At 34.3% G+C, this 20035-nt stretch overlaps 3 protein-coding genes and 2 long non-coding RNA genes across 5 annotated transcripts; 4 read left to right on the top strand and 1 right to left on the bottom strand.

The window, feature by feature from the left end:
- The first annotated feature begins 6 nt into the window (after positions 1–6).
- Positions 7–860, top strand: LOC109584847 (uncharacterized). The gene is made up of 2 exons (XR_002186198.1): positions 7–357; positions 698–860. It is a non-coding gene; the product is annotated as an uncharacterized LOC109584847 (long non-coding RNA).
- A 1502-nt stretch (positions 861–2362) lies between these two features.
- On the top strand, positions 2363–5174 carry LOC109584851 (kelch domain-containing protein 10-like). Its single transcript, XM_020000743.1, has 6 exons — positions 2363–2462; positions 2513–3049; positions 3402–3583; positions 4272–4457; positions 4513–4705; positions 5038–5174. Exons 1-6 carry the CDS (start codon positions 2453–2455, stop codon positions 5124–5126), a joined length of 1197 nt encoding a protein of 398 aa, XP_019856302.1. The 5' UTR covers positions 2363–2452; the 3' UTR covers positions 5127–5174.
- Positions 5132–7952, top strand: LOC109584850 (uncharacterized). The gene is made up of 12 exons (XM_020000742.1): positions 5132–5286; positions 5330–5428; positions 5493–5573; positions 5629–5715; positions 5768–5896; positions 5954–6691; positions 6734–6852; positions 6906–7058; positions 7102–7300; positions 7344–7400; positions 7449–7499; positions 7555–7952. Exons 4-12 carry the CDS (start codon positions 5661–5663, stop codon positions 7872–7874), a joined length of 1821 nt encoding a protein of 606 aa, XP_019856301.1. The 5' UTR covers positions 5132–5286; positions 5330–5428; positions 5493–5573; positions 5629–5660; the 3' UTR covers positions 7875–7952.
- Positions 7953–8661: 709 nt separating this feature from the next.
- LOC109584855 (uncharacterized) lies at positions 8662–9153 on the top strand. The gene is made up of 2 exons (XR_002186206.1): positions 8662–8794; positions 8895–9153. It is a non-coding gene; the product is annotated as an uncharacterized LOC109584855 (long non-coding RNA).
- LOC100637221 (putative tRNA (cytidine(32)/guanosine(34)-2'-O)-methyltransferase) lies at positions 8802–11644 on the bottom strand. Its single transcript, XM_020000741.1, is given in 7 exon segments — positions 8802–8952; positions 9015–9118; positions 9210–9262; positions 9264–9394; positions 9787–9840; positions 9891–10022; positions 11403–11644. Coding segments are annotated over 7 exon segments (759 nt in total). The 5' UTR covers positions 11568–11644; the 3' UTR covers positions 8802–8832.
- Positions 11645–20035: the final 8391 nt, after the last annotated feature.

The raw sequence follows: 20035 nt of genomic DNA, 5'->3' as shown, positions 1-20035 counted from the left end.
ATGAACAAACTTCACTTGCTGCTTCAGTTGCACAGTATATGTACTAGCCATTTTTGCCACTACTACTGGTAGTTTTTCTACCCAATACCCACTCTTATTCAAACTCTTATACGCAAACCTTCACTATTTATTTTATTCAAACTCTATAAATGAATGTACATGTACTTTCATAATCATGCCTCCAACTCTCCTTAAGACACACACGTTCACAATGTTATGTACGCATTGTCAGATTTATGCAAACATACTCATAATTCTCTTGCTCTCCCTCCCTCAGTTCCTCCTTCCCACCCCCATGTGTCTCCCTTTCTCTCTGTCCCTCTCTATCTCACACTGGAGCTCCATCAATAAACCTAGGTAAGTTACAATACTTCAATTTAATTCTTTATTTCCTGTACATTATGTATGTATAACACTTGAATTTACAAGCAATGCCACTTCGTTCAAATTTTCAAAATTTAGTTTTGAAGACTCATACACATACACATATAAGATAACTTTTCCTTATTCAACTTAAGTTAACCTAGCCTGCAATCATTACATGGAATGCCACTTCTGTCAAGTTCCTTCATTCCATTACTGTCAAATTTTTCTAAATATATGTCTTGTGAACTTAATTGTAGCAAAAATGTTTCAGCGTCACACTTGTTCATAATAATACAATTAATTTTTTAACTTACTTGTTGTCTTCTTTTAGGCCTCCTGTAATGAATACAACATTTCAAACTCCTCTCATCAAATTATATTTCTGTTAAATATAGATTTAATTTTGTTTTTAACAAATATTGTTTATTTTACTTACTTTTCAATAGTTTAGGATGCTTCTTTTCAACTGCCTTGGATGCACTTTCAGGATTACCTAGATATTAAGAAATACTCTTCAAAATTGTACCAAACAATTAACTGCTTAAAAATTAATGTTCAACAAAAGCAGTGTTGTTTATTAAAAAAGGATGGAAACTAGAACAAAAAATTTTTTTAATTATTTAGTGTAGGGTTGAGGCTCTGTTGGATTTGAACCTATAAAATGAATTCAAACAAGCCCCTGTAGGGTTGCTGGTTTGAAAGTATAAAGTGAATTCAAACAAGCCCCTGTAGGGTTGCATCACCATTGAAACACCAACATGTCAACCCTACACTGCAGGTATAATTGTCCAATCATTATCATTACATTAAACTTAATTGAAGGCATGCACAAGATTTACCATAATGCTCATTCAGTCATTTAATTACCACACTAACATTGATAGCAATACTCATCAGTGCTGCTATAGCCCATTTTATACCTGCAGTGTAGGGTTGACATGTTCGTGTTTCAATGGTGATGCAACCCTACAGAGGCTTGTTTGAATTCACTTTATACTTTCAAACCAGCAACCCTACAGGGGCTTGTTTGAATTCATTTTATAGGTTCAAATCCAACAGAGCCTCAACCCTACACTAAATAATTAAAAAAATTTTTTTGTTCTAGTCTCATTTCTGTTGTCACAATTCTTATAAAGTTATTATTATTATTATTATTATTATAAGTGATACATACATCAGGGAGTGTGCTGAATTTAAATAATTTTTTTTATCACTTGCTGTGCAGGATCCTTCTTTCCATTATTAGCTCCTACATGTATTTTCTCGTGACCAAATCTCTCCCTATTAAGACTAAAAGAGGCAGGGACTAAAGCGAGTGACAAAAGATGAAGTAAAACAAGAGGAGTGAGGGAAGACAGAGAGAGAGAGAGGAGGAGGAAGAAAGGACAGAGAAGAAAGGAAAGAAAGAAAATATAGACATACTATTAAGGAGCATAGATCTACATGATACACATAGGGTGGGACACTAGTCTTCCATGGCAGTAACTGGGTTGACTTGACTGTTGACATAAATTTACTCAAAAGTCTTTAGTATAATAATAGTTATGACTTTAAAAAAATAAAGTAAAATTGACTGTATCACTCATTTACTAAAAATGCACTGTACTGCATTAATTTTAAAAAATGGCAGAAGTGAAGGGTCAACTGAACCTCAATATAACTCTCAATCTCATATCTCCAGTTAGCAAAACCCTCAGTCTCTTTCAATATCCCTCTAGATATAACTGGACTATTTTTGTAAACATAATCATAAAATAAATGGGGTCAGGGATTTTAGTGGTCTCTTCCACTAGGAGAGGAGGCATGGGTGAGCCCAATGATGCCACTGGTTGCATGTGTCCTGGAAGATCATCACAATTAACACACACGATACATAATGAGGGAAGGGGAAATAATGATAGGATAGTGCATGGACCAGGAGAGAATAAAAGAACCACTCACCACTGATGCATTTCACAATAACTATTTTAGACTGAGCCCCGGCCAACTTGGGACTATAGATCTATCTACCACTGCACTGTCTACTAGTCTTGGGTGTGGCTGATTAATTTTAATTAAAATTCTTCACTATAATAACAAATTAACAATGTCTCAAGGTCAGTTTCTGTTTTCTTCCTCCTCTTTTCATCATATTTGTATTATACAGGTATATATCAGCTAGGACGGATAACTCATCACTCAGCTCTTGTAGTAGGAGAATCAGTGTTTGTTTGGGGAGGGGAAAGACCTGACTTACCACAGGCTCTTGATCATGATTCCCTACAAAAGAGGAAATTGTTGTCCACCATTAATAGACTGGAGTTTAGGACTGGTCGCTGGTCCTCTCACGTGACCAGAGGAACTTCACCCCCTCTAGGACCTATGGGATACTTCTGTACTACCAGAAACAATGAAATCTTATTTTTTGGTGGTTGGTGTGGACATGACATCTGTTATCATAATGATGTCAACTCATTTAACAGCCTAACATATGAATGGAGTAACATAATACCAACCAGTGATGCTGTAATGAAGAGAGGGTTTGGTGGTATGGTGTGTTTGGAGTCTATGGGTACAGAATACCTATTTATGATAGGAGGGACTGGTTCTACACCCACTACATACCAATCACAGTATCAGTATTTTCAGTTAGATACTGGTCATATTCATACTAATGAACAGAATTTATTAAATATATCAACAAGTAAGTATTTACATATGAAAAATGTACACTCTGATTAGTTATGATGGCATATTTTTTACTCATTATTATTTACCATTTTGAATATAAATAGGTGCATGTAAACATTGAAGGAGTGAGCATGAGCCATCATCGTATTAAGAGTTAGTTAATTTGACAAATTGTAAACCGTTTTGAATTGCATTAGCTATGCATAGTAAAATTACAAAATGTGACATGCATGGTCTAAAATCTAAACTTGATTCATGTAATTATTATTTTTATTATTGTCCCTCAATAATGCCTTGTATTTGTGTTAGGTAGCCTAATTTTCTGTCATATGTTTGCAGTGTCATACTTAAGAATTTATGTTTAGGACAATGGATTGTTCCAACTATTAGTGGTCAGTATTGTCCTCCTATTAGTGGCTTTGCTATTCAAAAGGTTACTAATAATAAAGCTATCATGTTTGGTGGATCAGTGACTAGTGGTGATAATAGAAATGATGTAATTGTTAATACAGTTTATACATGTCAACTGCAGTCTGATTCTACAATAGTAAGTTATTTTGTATTTATTGCATGGATCAAACATGTTTGGTTATTAATACATGTACATGTGGGTATACATGTAAACCCCTACAGGGCACTACTGTACAAGATGATTTATTGGAGAAGAATTAATATTGGCGATTGGCGGTTCTGTGAAAAAATCGCCAATATAAATCCACCATTTTGTTTCAAACTGAGCATGCTCAATGGCAGATTATGGCATATGGCACAAAATCGCCAATATAAAATTCGCCAATAACTTTCTATAGGCAAATTTGCCAAATTTTACTCCTGCCAATAAATCATCTTGTAGGGTATTTTATGAAAGATCCACTCACGGACTTAATTTAGATGGCAAGATGGCTACTACCAAGAGTCATAATATAGGGAAAAACAAACAAGAAGCCTTCATATGGCTTCTAGAGCCTGTTGAGTGGTAATAAAATAAATGCCAATAGTAAAGAATAGAGGCTAGTATATCTACTGAGAAAAGTATCCTTATACTCAAAGCAGCTAGTCAACGAGGCTGCTTTTGGCCGGCCATATGATATGGTTTTAGGGTTTATAGCTTAATCATTATTACATGTAGATTTTGGTTTAATATATTTTTAATGGAACTATATCATTATCACTATTCAAATAGTCATAAATAAGTACATCCATTAATGTACTTAATAATATTTACATGTATCTAGCACTGGGAGAGTGTTAAGGGACCAGTAGTACCTGCTAGTGTGCAGTGGCCTATGGAGAGACGTCTTCATGCTATTACTGGTATCATCAGTGACTCACCTACACTAGTAATGATAGGTGGAGAGGGTAAAGATGGATTAGTAAATGATAGTTGGTTGCTAAATACTAGTCAGTACCAGTGGAGTAAGGTATTGCTAGGACATTGCACAATAAAATATTACCATACACGTATTATTTCAACAGATTGATCTACCTGAATCTGTTACTAGCAGAGACACACATTCCTTATCATCTATAATGATGAGTCCAGACTGTGTGTGGTTGGTAGTAGTGGGTGGCGGTGCAGCAACTGAATGGGAAGATGTAGGAAGAGGATACAAGGAACCATTTTCTGACTATATCACTGATCCTAATATCACAATGTTGATAGAACTAGGTAAGAACTTAACTATTTTGCATTGTATGTACTGTATAGAGGGATGCAACTTTAGTTTAAGTTTGATAACATTGTTGCCAGTAATCCTTAACATAACATGGGGGAAAGTTATTGAACTGCAATGATAGTTGACATAACCAAAATATTTATCGTGTTCCATGTACAGTATATAGTGCAGTATACTGGTGTCTTTTGTGCAGCAGTTTATTTTAGCAATTTTTCCTATAGAATATTTTCTGGTTTGTAATTTTTCAATAGAGCAACAATTAATACAAATTGGTTTTATTAGCATTTCATCATGTTTACATGTATTTATGTACATGTTCCTTTAGTTTTAAGAGAAGGCGAATGGAAAGTAAGTGAGGTACTAGATTCTACTGGTCTGACTACTGAAGCCTATCAACACAAGTATCAGTCATGATTAAAGAACAGACAATGGTGGCAAGATCAGTTTATAGTATACCCTACAGACAGAGAAGTAAAACTACAAAATTATGTTCAATCATTGCAGCATGGGCTAAGAGTATCTGATGTAAATGAGACCTCACTGCAGGAAGCACTCCTTGAGGCTAGTCAGCAAGGTATAGTCCTCTACTGTGTGTGTGTGTGACTGTGTGTCAATAGTTATTGAACCTACACCACTAGACAAGACAAGAGTAGAACCAGTGAAAGAAGCTAAACTATCTTTAACTAAAGAGGAACTGTCCACTGGACCAACTGATGGTACATGTAAGTATATACACACACACACAGTAATAGTTACACACTCTGTGTGTGTGTTTACTAGTTTATGAAGATAATGATGATCTTAAAGGAGAGGAGAAGGAGGAGGAGCAGACAACAAAAACTAAGCAAACAGCGATTCAAGGTAATATCTTTAATGGCATTGTGTTATTAACCTATTATACATTTAATTTGTGTAGAAAAGTATGAAAAACTTAAAGCTAATGTAATCATGCTTACTAATGAGAAACTACAATTACAGGACAAATTAGAATCATCAATTAGTGGTAAGCCTATCAGTATAACGATACAAAACTTGTATATTATTTATTGTTTTAGAAAATGAGAAACTTAAACTTCAAATCTCCGACAAGGATAAACTGTTAGCTAAGTTTATGAAGGAGAGGGTAGCAGTGAAAGAGATGATTTCTGTTGGTATTCAGTTTCATTATATTGTTCCATCAGTGGGTAAGTGACTGTGATACAATATTTGTTATGTATATACATGTACATGTATGTGTACAGATAATTTAGAGTATCTGAGTGATGTTAACATAGCCAGTAAGAAACTGTTCCTGATACAAGGAGACAGACCTCAACTGCTAAACTGGGAGAAGTATGGGCTAAGAATTGGAGTATCTGGAGGAAGCCTATTGTCCACAGAGACAGCTGAGGTAGCCGTGGTCGCTCTTGTAGGAGGACAGTTTGTGTTTCCTAAGAACACAGTACTCGTTAGTGCTGTGTATGCAGTTTCCATTTCCAGACCTCTCCTCAAAGCACTGAGGCTTGAGATGCAACACTGCATTGATCTTTCCAGAGGAGTTAAAACAAAATATTTGAAATTTGCCATAGCTCCCGTGAGCACACCTAGTCTTCCTTACCAGTTCTCATTTGTTGATGGGGGGGAGTTCAGTGAGGGGAAATGGTACGGATCTATTTATAGGGAGAAGTTTTGCCTTGTTGGTATCGTTGGGTCCTTGACTAATGGAGAGAGAGGAGGTGATCAGGAGGAGCAAGAAGAAAAAGAAAATGAAGATCATGATAATGGAAGGAATGAAAATGGAGGAGCAAGGCTGCAATATTTGCAAGGAGATGCAGCAAGAGAGCAACAAGGAGCAGCAAATGTGGAACAAAAAGAGGAAGGAGAAGGAGACGTGAAGCAGAAAATTGAAGAGAGAGGACTGGAAAAAAGAGGTGAAGGTGAGAAGCAAAAACAAGAGACCAAAGGACAAAATACACTGCCAGGAGATAATGATAAAGAAAGTAAGTGGAAGTGTATATAATTATTGTTTTATTAATTATTAGAGTCCTCCACTGGTGTGTCTGAATCAATGACATATGCTGGAATAGTTTATTATGAAGTAAAAGGTGTTGAAGATTTAGTTACGTTTGCTGCTGCTAAAAATCTGAATGCCCTTCTTGAGGTAATGACTATTATTTGTACAGTATATTGTTAGTGTTCATTTGTATTATATAGTATCTTAAAGATTATCATTCTAAAGCCGAGATGGGACAGAACGTTTACTTTTGTTTCAATGATTCTTCTAAATACATTGAACTAATGATGGATGAGCCACAAACTGAACCTTTTACTGGTTGGAAGATTAAACCTCATTTTAGACCTTGCAGGGTAAGCAGTAATTATACATAATTTTATCTCTTTTTTATTCTAGTTGCGTCAAAAAGATATTAATAATTTTGGGAAAAAGGATTACCCACTTCCTCCCTCTTGCTTGATCTCAGTTTATGGATCACCTGCCCCTGGTACTGAAGCTATGCTACACTATGCTATACCGCTGGATGGTGTTGATGAACCAGTAACAATCTTCATCCACAGATCTTTAAGAAATGCTCCTCAGCATCCTTTATCAGGTAACTAACTGAGAATTGACATTCATGTATGTATTCATCATAGCATCAGCCACTACTGCAGTACAAACTGGAGTACAAGCTAGTCCTATTGTATCATCAGGTATTTTATTTTGTATTGTGTATTATTAATTGATATTATCATTATCAGTTGATTCATCACTTGTTCCCACCACACCAATGGAAATACGTAGAGCAGAAGGTTAAAATTTGATGTTATCTATTTTACATAATGAGTTATTGTTGTATTTTATTAGTTATTCCTGAAGTTGCTTATAGAGTAATGTTAGAATGTATTCCAGGAATCAGACGCTGTGGGATTGATCTTCACTTCTTAGCAGAAAAGTTATTAGAAAAGAAGGTAATAAATAACAGACAAAGAAAGAAAGCCACTGATGAACACAGTGGACATACCACTGACCAGAGAATGGATCAACTACTTGACATTATTAAAGACTCTGTACAACAAGAGGGAAAGGTTTTTGAGTATATTTTAGAAATACTTAAAGATGAAGATACCATACTAGCTAACAAGCTGTATGATGATATGATTAATAAATATGAACAACATAGATGAATATTCGTGTATGTATGACTTGACTTGTTATACAATGTTACATTTTTCTTATTATATTGGTATTGAAATTTAGTACTAGCTTACAAGTACAATGTAGTTGTTGCTGTAGATTTTGTATTGAATATGTAAATGATTAGTGCCAATCAATGCAATGCTAGGGAAGAGTATCTGAGGTAAACAAGGCCTCACTGTGAAGCACTCTTTAACTTAGTTGGCAATGTATAGACCTCCACTGTGTTGAGGTTTGATAATACTAAGGATCATCTTAAAAGTTCCAGACTGATAATAATATATTCCTTCAGAGAACAATTATTCAATTACAGTGAAACCTGTCCTAAAGGCCACCTGAATAATGAGGCCACCTCTCTATTATACAGCCATAAGCCAAAATCCGGTACTAAATGGCTGTATTGCAGAGGCTGATTTGTAATGCAGCCACCTGCATAATCAGGCCATTTAAAACTGGCCCAAGGGTGACCAGATTAAGCAGGTTTCACTGTATTAGAGATTCACATTATCATGCAATAGCCTACTGATGCTGCGTGTACTTATTACTGCTTAAAATCTACTTCATTAAAAATGACATTGTTGATGGTCCCAACACTTTTTTGTTAATAATTATGATGAGGTTTAGTTTTTCAATACATTTCATGTAAGTTCTAGTCCAAGTACCATTTTATCAATAAACACCAAGAAGAGAGTACCAACTATCAAGCCAACTTCTAACTGACTAAAAAGAATGCTATTTGTAATTCACATTTAGAATTAAGATCTAATCACTAAAGGAGGCCATGACTAACCCTGGAGTGTACATAATATATAATTATAAGCATACTATAGCATGGAAAAGATTGTTAATAAAAAGAGACAGAGAAACAGTGCATGAGAAAAGGAGAAACAAAAAGGACAACAAAAATCAGGTAAAAAAACATGAGAAATAATAGTCACAACTCATGGCTCAGTTTTTATCTTCTAAACTCAATCTATTTATAGCACTAATAATGTCACCATGTTTCATAGTACATGCTGTCTTGTATGGAGGATTAATTGGAGCTTGCACTGGAGGAAGACAACAATCCTTTTAAAAAACATAGAAGTGAATGGAGATGTTTACAAAAGTGCATGTATAAAGAGACTAACTTCTTCAATAGGGTATGTCATATCTGAGTCAAACTGACTAAGATCTCCACATGCTATGAATGGCACAACAGATTTATTGACTTCTGGTAAACTTGACAAGTTGACTAAAAATTACAACAATGAAATTTAATGAATACAACTAGATCTATAATGCCACTATCATTATTTGCAATGTAATTCATTAGTTGCTCTTACATGCATTAACCTGCAGGAGTGGATTATCCATTGACAGTATGTAACCAGTTGGGACTATATGTAACACATATGACGAATGATTTAATACTTGAATTACAACTGCTACGAGGTTTAACACAATGCACTGAAGAGAAAAAGAGTGAGAGTTGGCGAAACAAAAGGTTTACATCTTTACCATGACATATCTAAAAACAATAATGTATAGATCTAGTGGAGGGAGATAGTTTTGGTTGTGGAGTAACAACGCATGATTATCAAAATTCTCCAAACAAAAATTACAAGTTGTGAGATGAATCTAAAAATAGCTATTTGAGGGTGATGGGTCATTAATATTTTTGTTCTAGAGATAACAATAAAAGTGACGGGAAAAATGGAGCTACTGTAGGCCTCAAAGTACCAACCCTTTGTCTTTACAGAAGCAAAGCATGGTTATGAATTTTAAAATTAAATTAAAAAATTTGACAAAGTTAACAAAACTACATTGTAATTTATTATAGTAAATAATTTGCTATAACACTTATTTGCATAAGTATGCGATTACCATGAATCATACAAGTATATGTATCATTTACTGTACCTTAGCCACAAATGTACCACCAATACTCAATACATCAGTTGTGATATTAAGAGCCTAAATTCATGAATAATTATATCTTTTCAGTAATGAAATGTAACACTTACTGCAAGTAGAAGGTGAAATTGAATATATTAATCTAAGTCATGTAGGCCAGTCACATCAGGTGCTCCATCACATACAACTAGATCAGCATATGAGCCCTCAAAATGAGATGCTATTTCTTTTGCTGTGGATTCCTAGGAATCAATAAAGATATGAGTTGTTGAAAGCCAAATTGAAGTGAATAATGAATTATGACACAAGGCTAAAATTAAAAAGGAGTAATCAAGTATATACTAACAGCACATTAATAATTTTTCTGATTGTGTCAGGGTGCACAATTTTACTAAATGCAAATTTGCTACTATAAGTACATAATATCATTTTGACATTACACTTTGGCTACAGCCTACCAGTCACAAAGTTGCATGGCTGAACGTTAACTTGTATTATAAAGATTCATAAAGTTTACACAGATTTTATTGTTGTTTTTGTAACAATTAAGGTGGACGGGGTTTACAATACCAATAAGTATAGGCATCAGACCTGGTTTCCCACAGAACATGCTAAGTGAACTAAACAGTACACTTCATGACCTTACAAGCAATGCACTATAGTGGATGGTTATAGAAGTAATTAAATTAGCTTAGACATGTACAATATTATAAATGCACCATATAAAGGGTACATTTCCCAGGAAAAATATTTCACGAAAATCACCTTTCAACAAGAAAAATTTAGCATTTTTCTTCTACTGACCATTATTAGTATCATAAAAAATAATATTCATAGATAAGAATTTTCACAAATTTTTTAAAACTGTCAAATTAGTGAAATTTAATCTCTGTGAAATATACAGTATGGGGTATCAGAAAAACTTTTAAAATGGAGAATTCCATCCTAACCATTTTTGACAAAAGTTGGCCCAAAACCATGTACTCTAGTACATGGTGTCGACCAAGATTTTTGAACAACTTTAAAATCCAGTTTTGATCATAATCCCCTCAAACTAGATACACAACATTAGAACATAATGTGCATATCTATCAGAAAAAAAAGACAAATGGAGAACTCTTTCCAGCTGTTTTTGATGAATTTGCAACAAGACTATGTAGTGTAAGATTGTGTGCTGTAGGGCAAAATTCTTCAGCAAAATTAAAAACTCCTAGAAAATCTAACTTTGATCGAAATCAGTTCATACTAGATATACAACATGCATATCATTTTTAAAAATTATAAAAATGGAGGATTCTTTAACTATGAATCAGGATTTCAAAAAGCTTTATTGAGAAAGCTAAACTGTACAACTAATGAGCTAGGAAGTAGCTAATTACTATACTGGGAACCATGATTGCTACATGTGTATACAGTGCATATACGTGTCCATATGATCATGGAATGTGAAGTGGCTACTGAGGTACATACATATAAATTGAGCTGTGTCTGTATTGAGTCAGTAGTCAGTAGACTTAGTACACTATGACAACTCAATTTTGATAAACATTGAAATAATATTCAGATTTAATCCTTTATTACAATCACAATTGCAACTGACCCCTGGTGTAATAATGGATTACTTTAGTGATATCTCCTTGTATCTGAATGACATCAGGGAGTAGAGCCATCTGCTGCAAATCAACTGCTACAATTTTAGTATCTCTATGAGTTTCACCAGAACTGTAACAAAAAACACCAATGGATAATATTGAGACTAGGCTATTGAAAATGCTAAAGCAAATCATCAATGCCTTACAGTAATTTCTTACTTAATACTTGACTCCAACTACCAAGAGCAGCACACAGGTCAACAACTTTTGTCACTCCTAAAGAAAGATTTTCAAATAAAAGGAGGCTTTGTTTAGAAAAGTCATAAAAATTATAATTTGCTAAATAAGGTATAGCACCAAAATAATGCTTCCATACTAATATAAAATACACAGTACTAGTCATGATAGACAAGTGAGGAATGCACATTTCACCATTAGTAACATTGTAAGTGGAACTGGAATTTATTTCTACGATCTAGGTTGCCCATACCCAAGCTAGATCAGAAAACTAAGCAGTTAAGGCCAGTATGTGCCTATATTGATCATAGTGGGGTCTCCATAAAAGTAGGAACAGAAGTTCCCCAAAACCAGAGTACCATGCAGGAGTAAAGGTACCTAACATTGAATATCATAATGAATATGTATCAACAACGTTGAAATAGCAATAATACTGGTAATTAAAATAATTCAAAATTTGAATATCATAAATTACTAAGTACATTAATGATATCAAGAGAGTCAATCCCGGGACAAATAGAGTTATATCAAAAAGCATCTTGCGATCCTGGTATGGATCCTTTTGCTAGACTCTTACTTCAATCTTTAAATGAAAATCCACAACCAACAATTACAGCCAGAAATATGGAAATAAAGCACACCGGTATACCTTTGTCTTTAATATATCCAACGGCTACCTCACATTCATTAAATCCGGTTTGCAATAAAACCGGATTTACATTTAAACAAAATCCATATAAACTTGATCTATCAGATGCAAAGAAGTACAAGGTAGGATCTGACATAGAATGGGACACATGGAATACAGATCCAGTAGCATGTAAGTCAATGTTAGACCCATTTGGGAAAATGCCATCACCAAATTGCCATCAATTTGTACCCCCTATATCCCACAGATTCATTACAAGACAATCATTCTGTCATGTCATCTAGATTCCCCTCTTGGTTGTACCTTCCAAGAGTAAAATAAGAAAAATATCCTCCAAAATCTACTCATTAGATCAACCCAGCCTCCATTTGACCAGCCTTATGATAAAATTATCTAGAGGATCTAGGACAAAATTAAAATAGGCTTTATACTTCAATGATTATGTTTGTTAATAAAATTGATCATTATTATAGTATATTGATTTATACTCAATACTTTTACTGAATCTTCAGTAATGTTTGACAAAGAGGAATACAATTTTCAGGATGAAAGATAACATTATAATATTTCTATGATTTCTTTATTAATAATGTATTTTATGTAAATGTAATTACTTATGCCATGTGCTTATTCTCAGTGTTCTAGAACATTTTGATTGCATCAAGACACACAAGCTATTTCTATTCCTCTCCCTGGGGATAAAGTCAAGTGTTTCATCAAGCAATTATCAGACTGTATTGTTACAGCTGCTTGGACTGTGAAGGACGTAGTTTTATCTCGTGTTTATCATTTCATTCTTCATGGCTTCACTGCAATCCTATTATTGATCAGAGTGGAAGAGTAATACAGTAAGTTCCAACACATGGTGGAGCTCGTGATTATGTGACCTTCTAGCAGTTGATTATTGCCATTACATATGGTAATCTGGGTGATTGGAGACATTGTGATGACTATTGAGTACTAAATAATAGTACAGTTCCTGACACGATACCCTATACCACATATATACATGACTTTTCAGCAATAATTTATGGTAGTACTATATTTTATAAAACTGATCTCATCAGAGCCTATCATCAGATTCCTGTGGTTCCAAAGGACATTCCAAAGATGGCTATTACCACTCCCTTTGGCCTTTTTGAGTTTGTGAGGATGCCCTTGGCTTATGGAATGCTTCACAGACACTTCAAATATATGTTGACCAAGTACTACGAGGACTGCCATTTGTCTATGATTACAATGACGACATACTAATTGCTTGTTCATTGCAAGAGGAAAAATTAGCTTATCAATAACTTTTATCACTCCATACTGTTATAAAGTACATAGTACTGGTTATCATAGAAAAGTGAGGGAATTTCCCCATTATTAATATTGTAAGTGGAAAACTGTAATTTATTTTAATGATTTAGGTTGCCCAGGCACACGCTAGATAAGAATACTAAGCAGTTACATGCCTATATTGCTCATTGTGGAGTCACCAGACCAAAGTGCAATGTAGGAGTAAAGCTACCCAACAACCACCAGACCAAGAAGTTTTTTCAAAAAGGCAGTCCCACTGCCCCACTGACAGGTTGCCGTCAGTCAAACAGAGAGAGACACTGGCAAAAAAGGAGTCAAAGCCCACAGGCAGGAAGTGAGCCCATTGAACCTTTGTGTGAAAGAGAAAGACTCTTTGTTATATGTCAAATCAAAAATGCCATTAAAAATCAATTGTTAAAGACATAGGGGGTAATTCCACTAGAATTGGACAAGAAAACAATTTAAGGGAGACTTGAAATCTTTTTTTTGAAGACAATTAGTCAGCCTAAAATTCTTATTTCAAAATTTCACATTATTATCATTATTATCACCAAATGCAGGTTATTCTTCCCACACACTAAGAAATAGATAAAGAGTTTTTGTTAAATAAACAACCTACAGGTTGTTTGTTTGCTACAAATCAAGCACTGCAGGTCAATTCACCCTTTGTGTTAAACGGTCCAATGACCAGGACATCAGCCACTTCCAAATGAGTCGTCATTACTAGTATAAACTCTTAGAAAAATGGTTTTACACGCTGACACACAAGATTTATTACCAAAAGGACAGTTCCAATAAATGAAAATAGGACTACAATGGTGTCTATAGGAGAGATTTTTCCATGGTGACAAACAATGCAGAAGCTGAAAACATCTTGTCTGATGGTCATGTTGATGGCAGCTTTCTTGTTCATAACAGTGAAGGTTAAGTACTCACCATAAAAGACAAAATACCTTAAAATAAAATTTACATTGGGGTAGCCTATTTTCAAAATTCTATCAGTATTAATAGCACAATTTCTCTACAATCCTATTATTGATCAGAGTGAAATAGTAACGCAGCATGGCAAACCAATGTATAGTACCTCTTTCTTACCAGTATTTGTTGCTAAGAGTGGCAAAGCTACAATAGTTCAAGCAAAAGTAGGTCAAAAATAAAATGAAGACTCTAATGAAGTGTGGTGGAAAGTAGGACTAGGGACCAACAGCTTGCAGACAGTCACAATTAAAATTGTGAACACAGCACCTCCAGACAAAATATAACTTCTTTGATTGCAGTCTTGTTTCTGTTAGTTCCTTTATTTAGCAGGAGATAAAGTCTAAATCTGTAAGAGCTAATCAAACTGAAGACATGGCTAGCACAACTTTTTCAATGTACATAGGCTACGTTTGATCGAACTCTTAGAACATTAATGTTGAATAATTATTTATTCCTTCAATGTAAAATGATAGACACTTATTTATAATATCTTTTTATGACTGTGATGATGATGTGTGAATGTTTACATTTTCTGACTTGTGTCAATAAAAATGCTAAAACAGCCAAATGGTACGTTACAGTTTAAGTTCAACCAAACTAATATTAGATCTACATCCTTCATTTAAAGTGTAACTTCACTTTGCAAACTCAATAATAAGTAATGATAGTTTAACCAATTGGTTGTTGCTATTGATGCTTTTCTATTGTTCCTATGTTTAATTTATTGATTATTATCACATTTAAAAAATGAATTGCAAACTCCTCAATTCAACTATCACTAATAATGAAGATAACACATGAAAATGGCTGATGTCTAACAATTTATTAGCCTATAAAATGATGTGCTCTTAGCCCAATATACCTTGTCAATGTTAAAAGAACTATAATCAGGACCAATCAATACAGTAGAAATTATTACTTAAGCAGGAGGCTTTAGAATATCAATCACTATCTTTATGAGGTTTTCTAATTACTAGAGGTTCAGGAATGATGTTTATCACTGTGACAATGCCAATCATAAATGAAGGTAACAGTAATGAAGCTGGTAGACTGGTTTCAAAAAAACATAAATGTGGAGATGAGATCAAAAGGGTAATAAGCGGTGTCATCAATAAGGAGAAATTTTTTCTATTAGTTCCCTCAGGTTTCCTGCTTAACAGAGGTCAGCAAATTCCAGTGGAATCAATGATCCTATGGCTAGTACTATGAGGTAGTTCCTTATCAAGCCAACACATATTATTAGGGTGCTTACTTATTTCTGAAAAGTCATCTAATGTGGAAATTGTGGAATGAGATAGTCAATGTACCATATTGGTGTTCTCAAAAAAGTACCATTCAGGCTGCAATGTATAAGACTGGTTAATCTGAACACACGATAGTGGATTGGTATAATTTTCATTGACATATATGTGCTCAATACTTTTAGGCCATCCCACGCTGCCCTTTGCAATTGACGATCCACCTCCAAAAGGCTGTGATCTCGCTGAAATTATAGTCTATCTATATAACAATGGGCAGGTGGAAAAATCTAAAAAAGGAAAAAGACTCCTGAATCAATTCCTATAATATGCACCAATTTTTGCCCAAAAACATACAAAGGTATTGATAAATTTGTGACTCATAGGTCTGCTGTAATGTTATTACTAATCATATTAGACTAGAATGATCCCAAGCTTAATGAACCTTAGGGGAGTGGACAAGAGATTGTTTATAACATGGCTTTCACATGTTCTATAAAGTGATGGAAAAGGAAAGGAGCTATGAGAAAGCAAGAGCATTTCTACTATCACAGGTGATAGTCTGTGTGTCATCTACAGATGGAACAAAGTGAAACCAGTAATCCAGCCAATAACATTTCAATATCACTGATGAATAAGAACAATGGTATCAGGTAGAGGTACAGAGATGGTTCTTAATCATGCAGGAAAGTAAGTTATTATAGGGAAAAGCCCTGATTAAGCATAAGCTGAAATGTTGATAGCCTTTAAATTTTTTTTCTAGGCATATTTCCTGAGCTTTGTGTTCATTTAAGTGGACTTCCAACAACATCTACATATTCTATAAAGTTAACACTTAAATCAGCTAACAATCTCCTATTCAGAATTAACCATAGCTGGGACAGGTAGATCAATTGTACTGTTAGCATCCCACATAAGCAAACTATTTTTTAAATTTCAGCAGTGGGCAGAGATGAGCGTATAATACATACACAAATCCAGAGCCACTTAATACCAGGACATTTTAAAAAGGCATGATGCATCATTAAAAAGCTAAAAATATCAAAAATAGAAAATCCTGGTTTTATTGAATTTTTTCATTAGATGTACTTAAGACTTGGCAGATTATCCTTAAAAGATGTTGTTACAAGGAAATGAAGATCTCTATTATGCTCTCCAGTTATATCCATGTATGAAAGCTTTTATTACGTGTATACATTGGAACCACAGCCTAAACTGCTAAGGCCTGATGGTCTGCTAAATTTATATGCTATGTTCTATTTTTGTCACTATATGTATTATCATCTTTGTAGTTACTGTGTATTTTGTATTCTTAATTTTTGACAAGGCTGTTCCACTGCTCCTAGGAGGTGGTGGCCAGTGAAACGAGGGAGACCCTCATAAGAGAGAATCAAAGCCCAATGCAGAAACTTAAATCATCCTTTCCCATGGTCATGCTTATGGCAATTTTCTTGTTCGGAATTACTGATAATTCTTAAGACTACATACATACTGACCATAAAAGACAATTTACTCATTATACTTTAAAAACAAAATTTACATTGGGAAACCTCATTCCTTAAAATCCAAAAGTATTAATAGAACAATTTTACTGCAATCCTATTATTGATCCAAGTAGAATAGTGATACAGCATGGCAACCCAATTTATAGTACCCCGAAAGTAAATTTTCTTCTCAAAAAAGGAAAAGATCAGTTTCTTACTGGGCTTAATCGATCTGGCATTCTTGATGTAATTGATATATGCTACCTTTGCTGTTGCAATGAAAGGATGCAATTTCAAAGTGTAATGCCATATAGCAATTTTTGTAGCCACTCTAATGATGCTATTGCTACCAAAGGCAATTTTTATCAGCCATGCCATGGGCAGACAATTTTATGTCTTGCAGTACTCCTTTCCATGTCTCCAACCAATTGCAAGCAAAAAACATGCCTAGTAAAAGGCAAACTTTGAGCCTTATAAAAAATCAAACAAAATGAATCCACAGCAACTTAAAAATTTAAACACTGCTGTTTGGCATGTAGATGCAGTCATGGGGCTTACTTTTCACCTGTCTTCAGCATCAGTGGAATGCATATTTTCACTAATAAAGTCTACTTTTGGTAACAGGCAATAGAATGCCCTTAAGATTTATAAATCTATCATGCATTAGTACAATATTAGGTAGTCACTATAGTAATTTTTACAATGATAAATTTTGATTCTTTGATGAATAATTATAAGAAAAATTAGTACAATTTCAAAAATAATTGAGAAACCAAGACAACAGAAGATCTAAAGAAGAAGCAGCTTTTGTTTTCTTCAGTATTTAGATGAATGTAAGTCAATGTTTGTCAATATTGCACATAAAGAAATGATTTTTGCTCAAGTAATGATGGTGGTGATGTGTCACTAGCAGAGGCTTTGTCATTTTTTACTGGGTCAGAATAAAACCTTTTGGTGCCAGTCCTTACAACCAGATTTAGCTGTTTCTGAGAGGAGGGAACATCACCTTCAAGCAAGTAATCAACACAACAAAAATGTATTCCAATTTGCCACTTAAAGCAGTTTTGAAAATTAATATAATATGAATAGATGCTGATCATTATAGGGCACAACTAACAAACATTACCTACAAGAGACTCTATATGATGCTTGTCAGTAAAAAAGGTGATATGCAAAATGGGACTGGTGCCGGTGAAGTGACAAAGGAATGAAAAAATTGTCAATTTTCTTGAGTGAAATCATCATGGTATGCAAACCAAGCATTGCAGGTAATTCACTATATGTGTTAAATAGTCTAACATTCAGGGCATCAGCAATTTCCTACTAAGTCATCATTGCTATTATAAACTCAAAAAATGTCATTACACACTGACGAACATGATTTATTAAAGCTTATGCATAAGTCTCAATAGAAGTAACAAAAGTAAAAAATGAGAGATTCTTTCATAGTGACAAACAATGCAGAAGCTGGAAACATCTTGTCCGATGGTCATGCTGATGGCAGCTATCTTGTTCACACCACTGATTATCCTGAATTTCATTGCAATCATTATATACATTAAAACAAATTTTATATGAGGAAACCTCATTTTCACAATGTAAAAAGTTTACTCTGCCCTCTGCTTTGACTGAATTTTAAACATGGCATATCTTTGAATTTATGATCTAAAGAAGTTCAGCAATACTGAAGATAGGCAAGTACTATACCTTTAATACTAAAGTTGATGAAAGTAAAACAAAAATAAAGGAATTTTTAACAGACACCATAAAAGTTTGTAATCTGTGTTGCAAGTAGGTGGATTTGCTAAGTACTCTCAGTAATAATGAATGGCTATTGTTTGAAATTTGCTTTATTAATAATAATCATGAATTTTAATATAAGATATGTCTTTATTGAAGAAGTGTTGTCCAATAATATAAATAGTACTGAATTGTTTTGAATTCATTATCCTTCTATCAGAAAAGCACAAAGAGTGTCCTTAACTAGATACAGCAAGTACAAATGCAAACAATGAGCCAACTACTGAATCTAGGAAAGAGGAGGCCATTAATGACATTCTTCATCTTGAATAGCATTGAGGCCATTAGCTTTCCCATTCCACCCAGTTCATACATTTTTCCGGTCACTGAAGCCCAACATACACGTACATACAACATTTCTTTCATTTTTGGAAACAACTTATTGCATGCAACACAGTTTATACAGGAGTCAATGGCATGTTGCATGAAATGGGAAATAGTTCTGTCATGCAACATGTTACAAGCTCCATTGACTCCAGTATAAATTGTGTTGCATGCAATAAATCTTGCATAGTGTCTGTTGGGCTTTTAATAGATAAAAAAGGTCAGAACTCTCCCATCACACATGACTCTCAATCAGAATTAGTGAAGTGATTTTGATGCAATCCTATTAGTGACAGAGTGAACACTAATTATAGTACCACTTTCTTACCAGTACTTGTTACTAAAAGAGAGGCAAAGCTACAACAGTCCAAGCAAAAGCAGATCAAAAATACGATAATGAAGTGTGGTGGAAAGTGGGAACCACCTTGTCCTTACAATTTTTTATGTAGGTTATACACCGATGAGGAGGTTTCCAAGGAATTTGGAAACCGAGGGCGAAGCCCGAGGTTGACAAATTCCTTGGAAACCGACAAAGAGGTGTGTAACCGATTTAAACTATACTATGAATATTATTAAGATCACGTGAGTGACCAGATTGCCACGTTGTAGACTAGTAAATGGAACAATGGCTACTTGTCAAGAACTTGAAGG

The sequence above is a fragment of the Amphimedon queenslandica genome, unplaced genomic scaffold (genome assembly GCF_000090795.2).
Source record: "Amphimedon queenslandica unplaced genomic scaffold, v1.1 AMPQUscaffold_13158, whole genome shotgun sequence".
In the NCBI taxonomy this organism is placed as follows: domain Eukaryota; kingdom Metazoa; phylum Porifera; class Demospongiae; order Haplosclerida; family Niphatidae; genus Amphimedon; species Amphimedon queenslandica.
The sequence above is the reverse complement of the archived record's forward strand: the minus strand, read 5'-3'. Positions and strand labels throughout refer to the sequence as shown.

Bases quoted from the DNA above. Each gene is read 5' to 3' on its own strand.
- LOC109584851 (XM_020000743.1), top strand. The intron at 3,584-4,271 runs GTAAGTTATTTT...ACATGTATCTAG, and splicing joins TGCAGTCTGATTCTACAATA to CACTGGGAGAGTGTTAAGGG. The intron at 4,706-5,037 runs GTAAGAACTTAA...ATGTTCCTTTAG, and splicing joins CACAATGTTGATAGAACTAG to TTTTAAGAGAAGGCGAATGG.
- LOC109584850 (XM_020000742.1), top strand. From the start codon at position 5,661: ATGCTTACTAATGAGAAACTACAATTACAGGACAAATTAGAATCATCA. The intron at 6,692-6,733 runs GTAAGTGGAAGT...ATTAATTATTAG, and splicing joins AGGAGATAATGATAAAGAAA to AGTCCTCCACTGGTGTGTCT. The intron at 6,853-6,905 runs GTAATGACTATT...TGTATTATATAG, and splicing joins ATCTGAATGCCCTTCTTGAG to TATCTTAAAGATTATCATTC.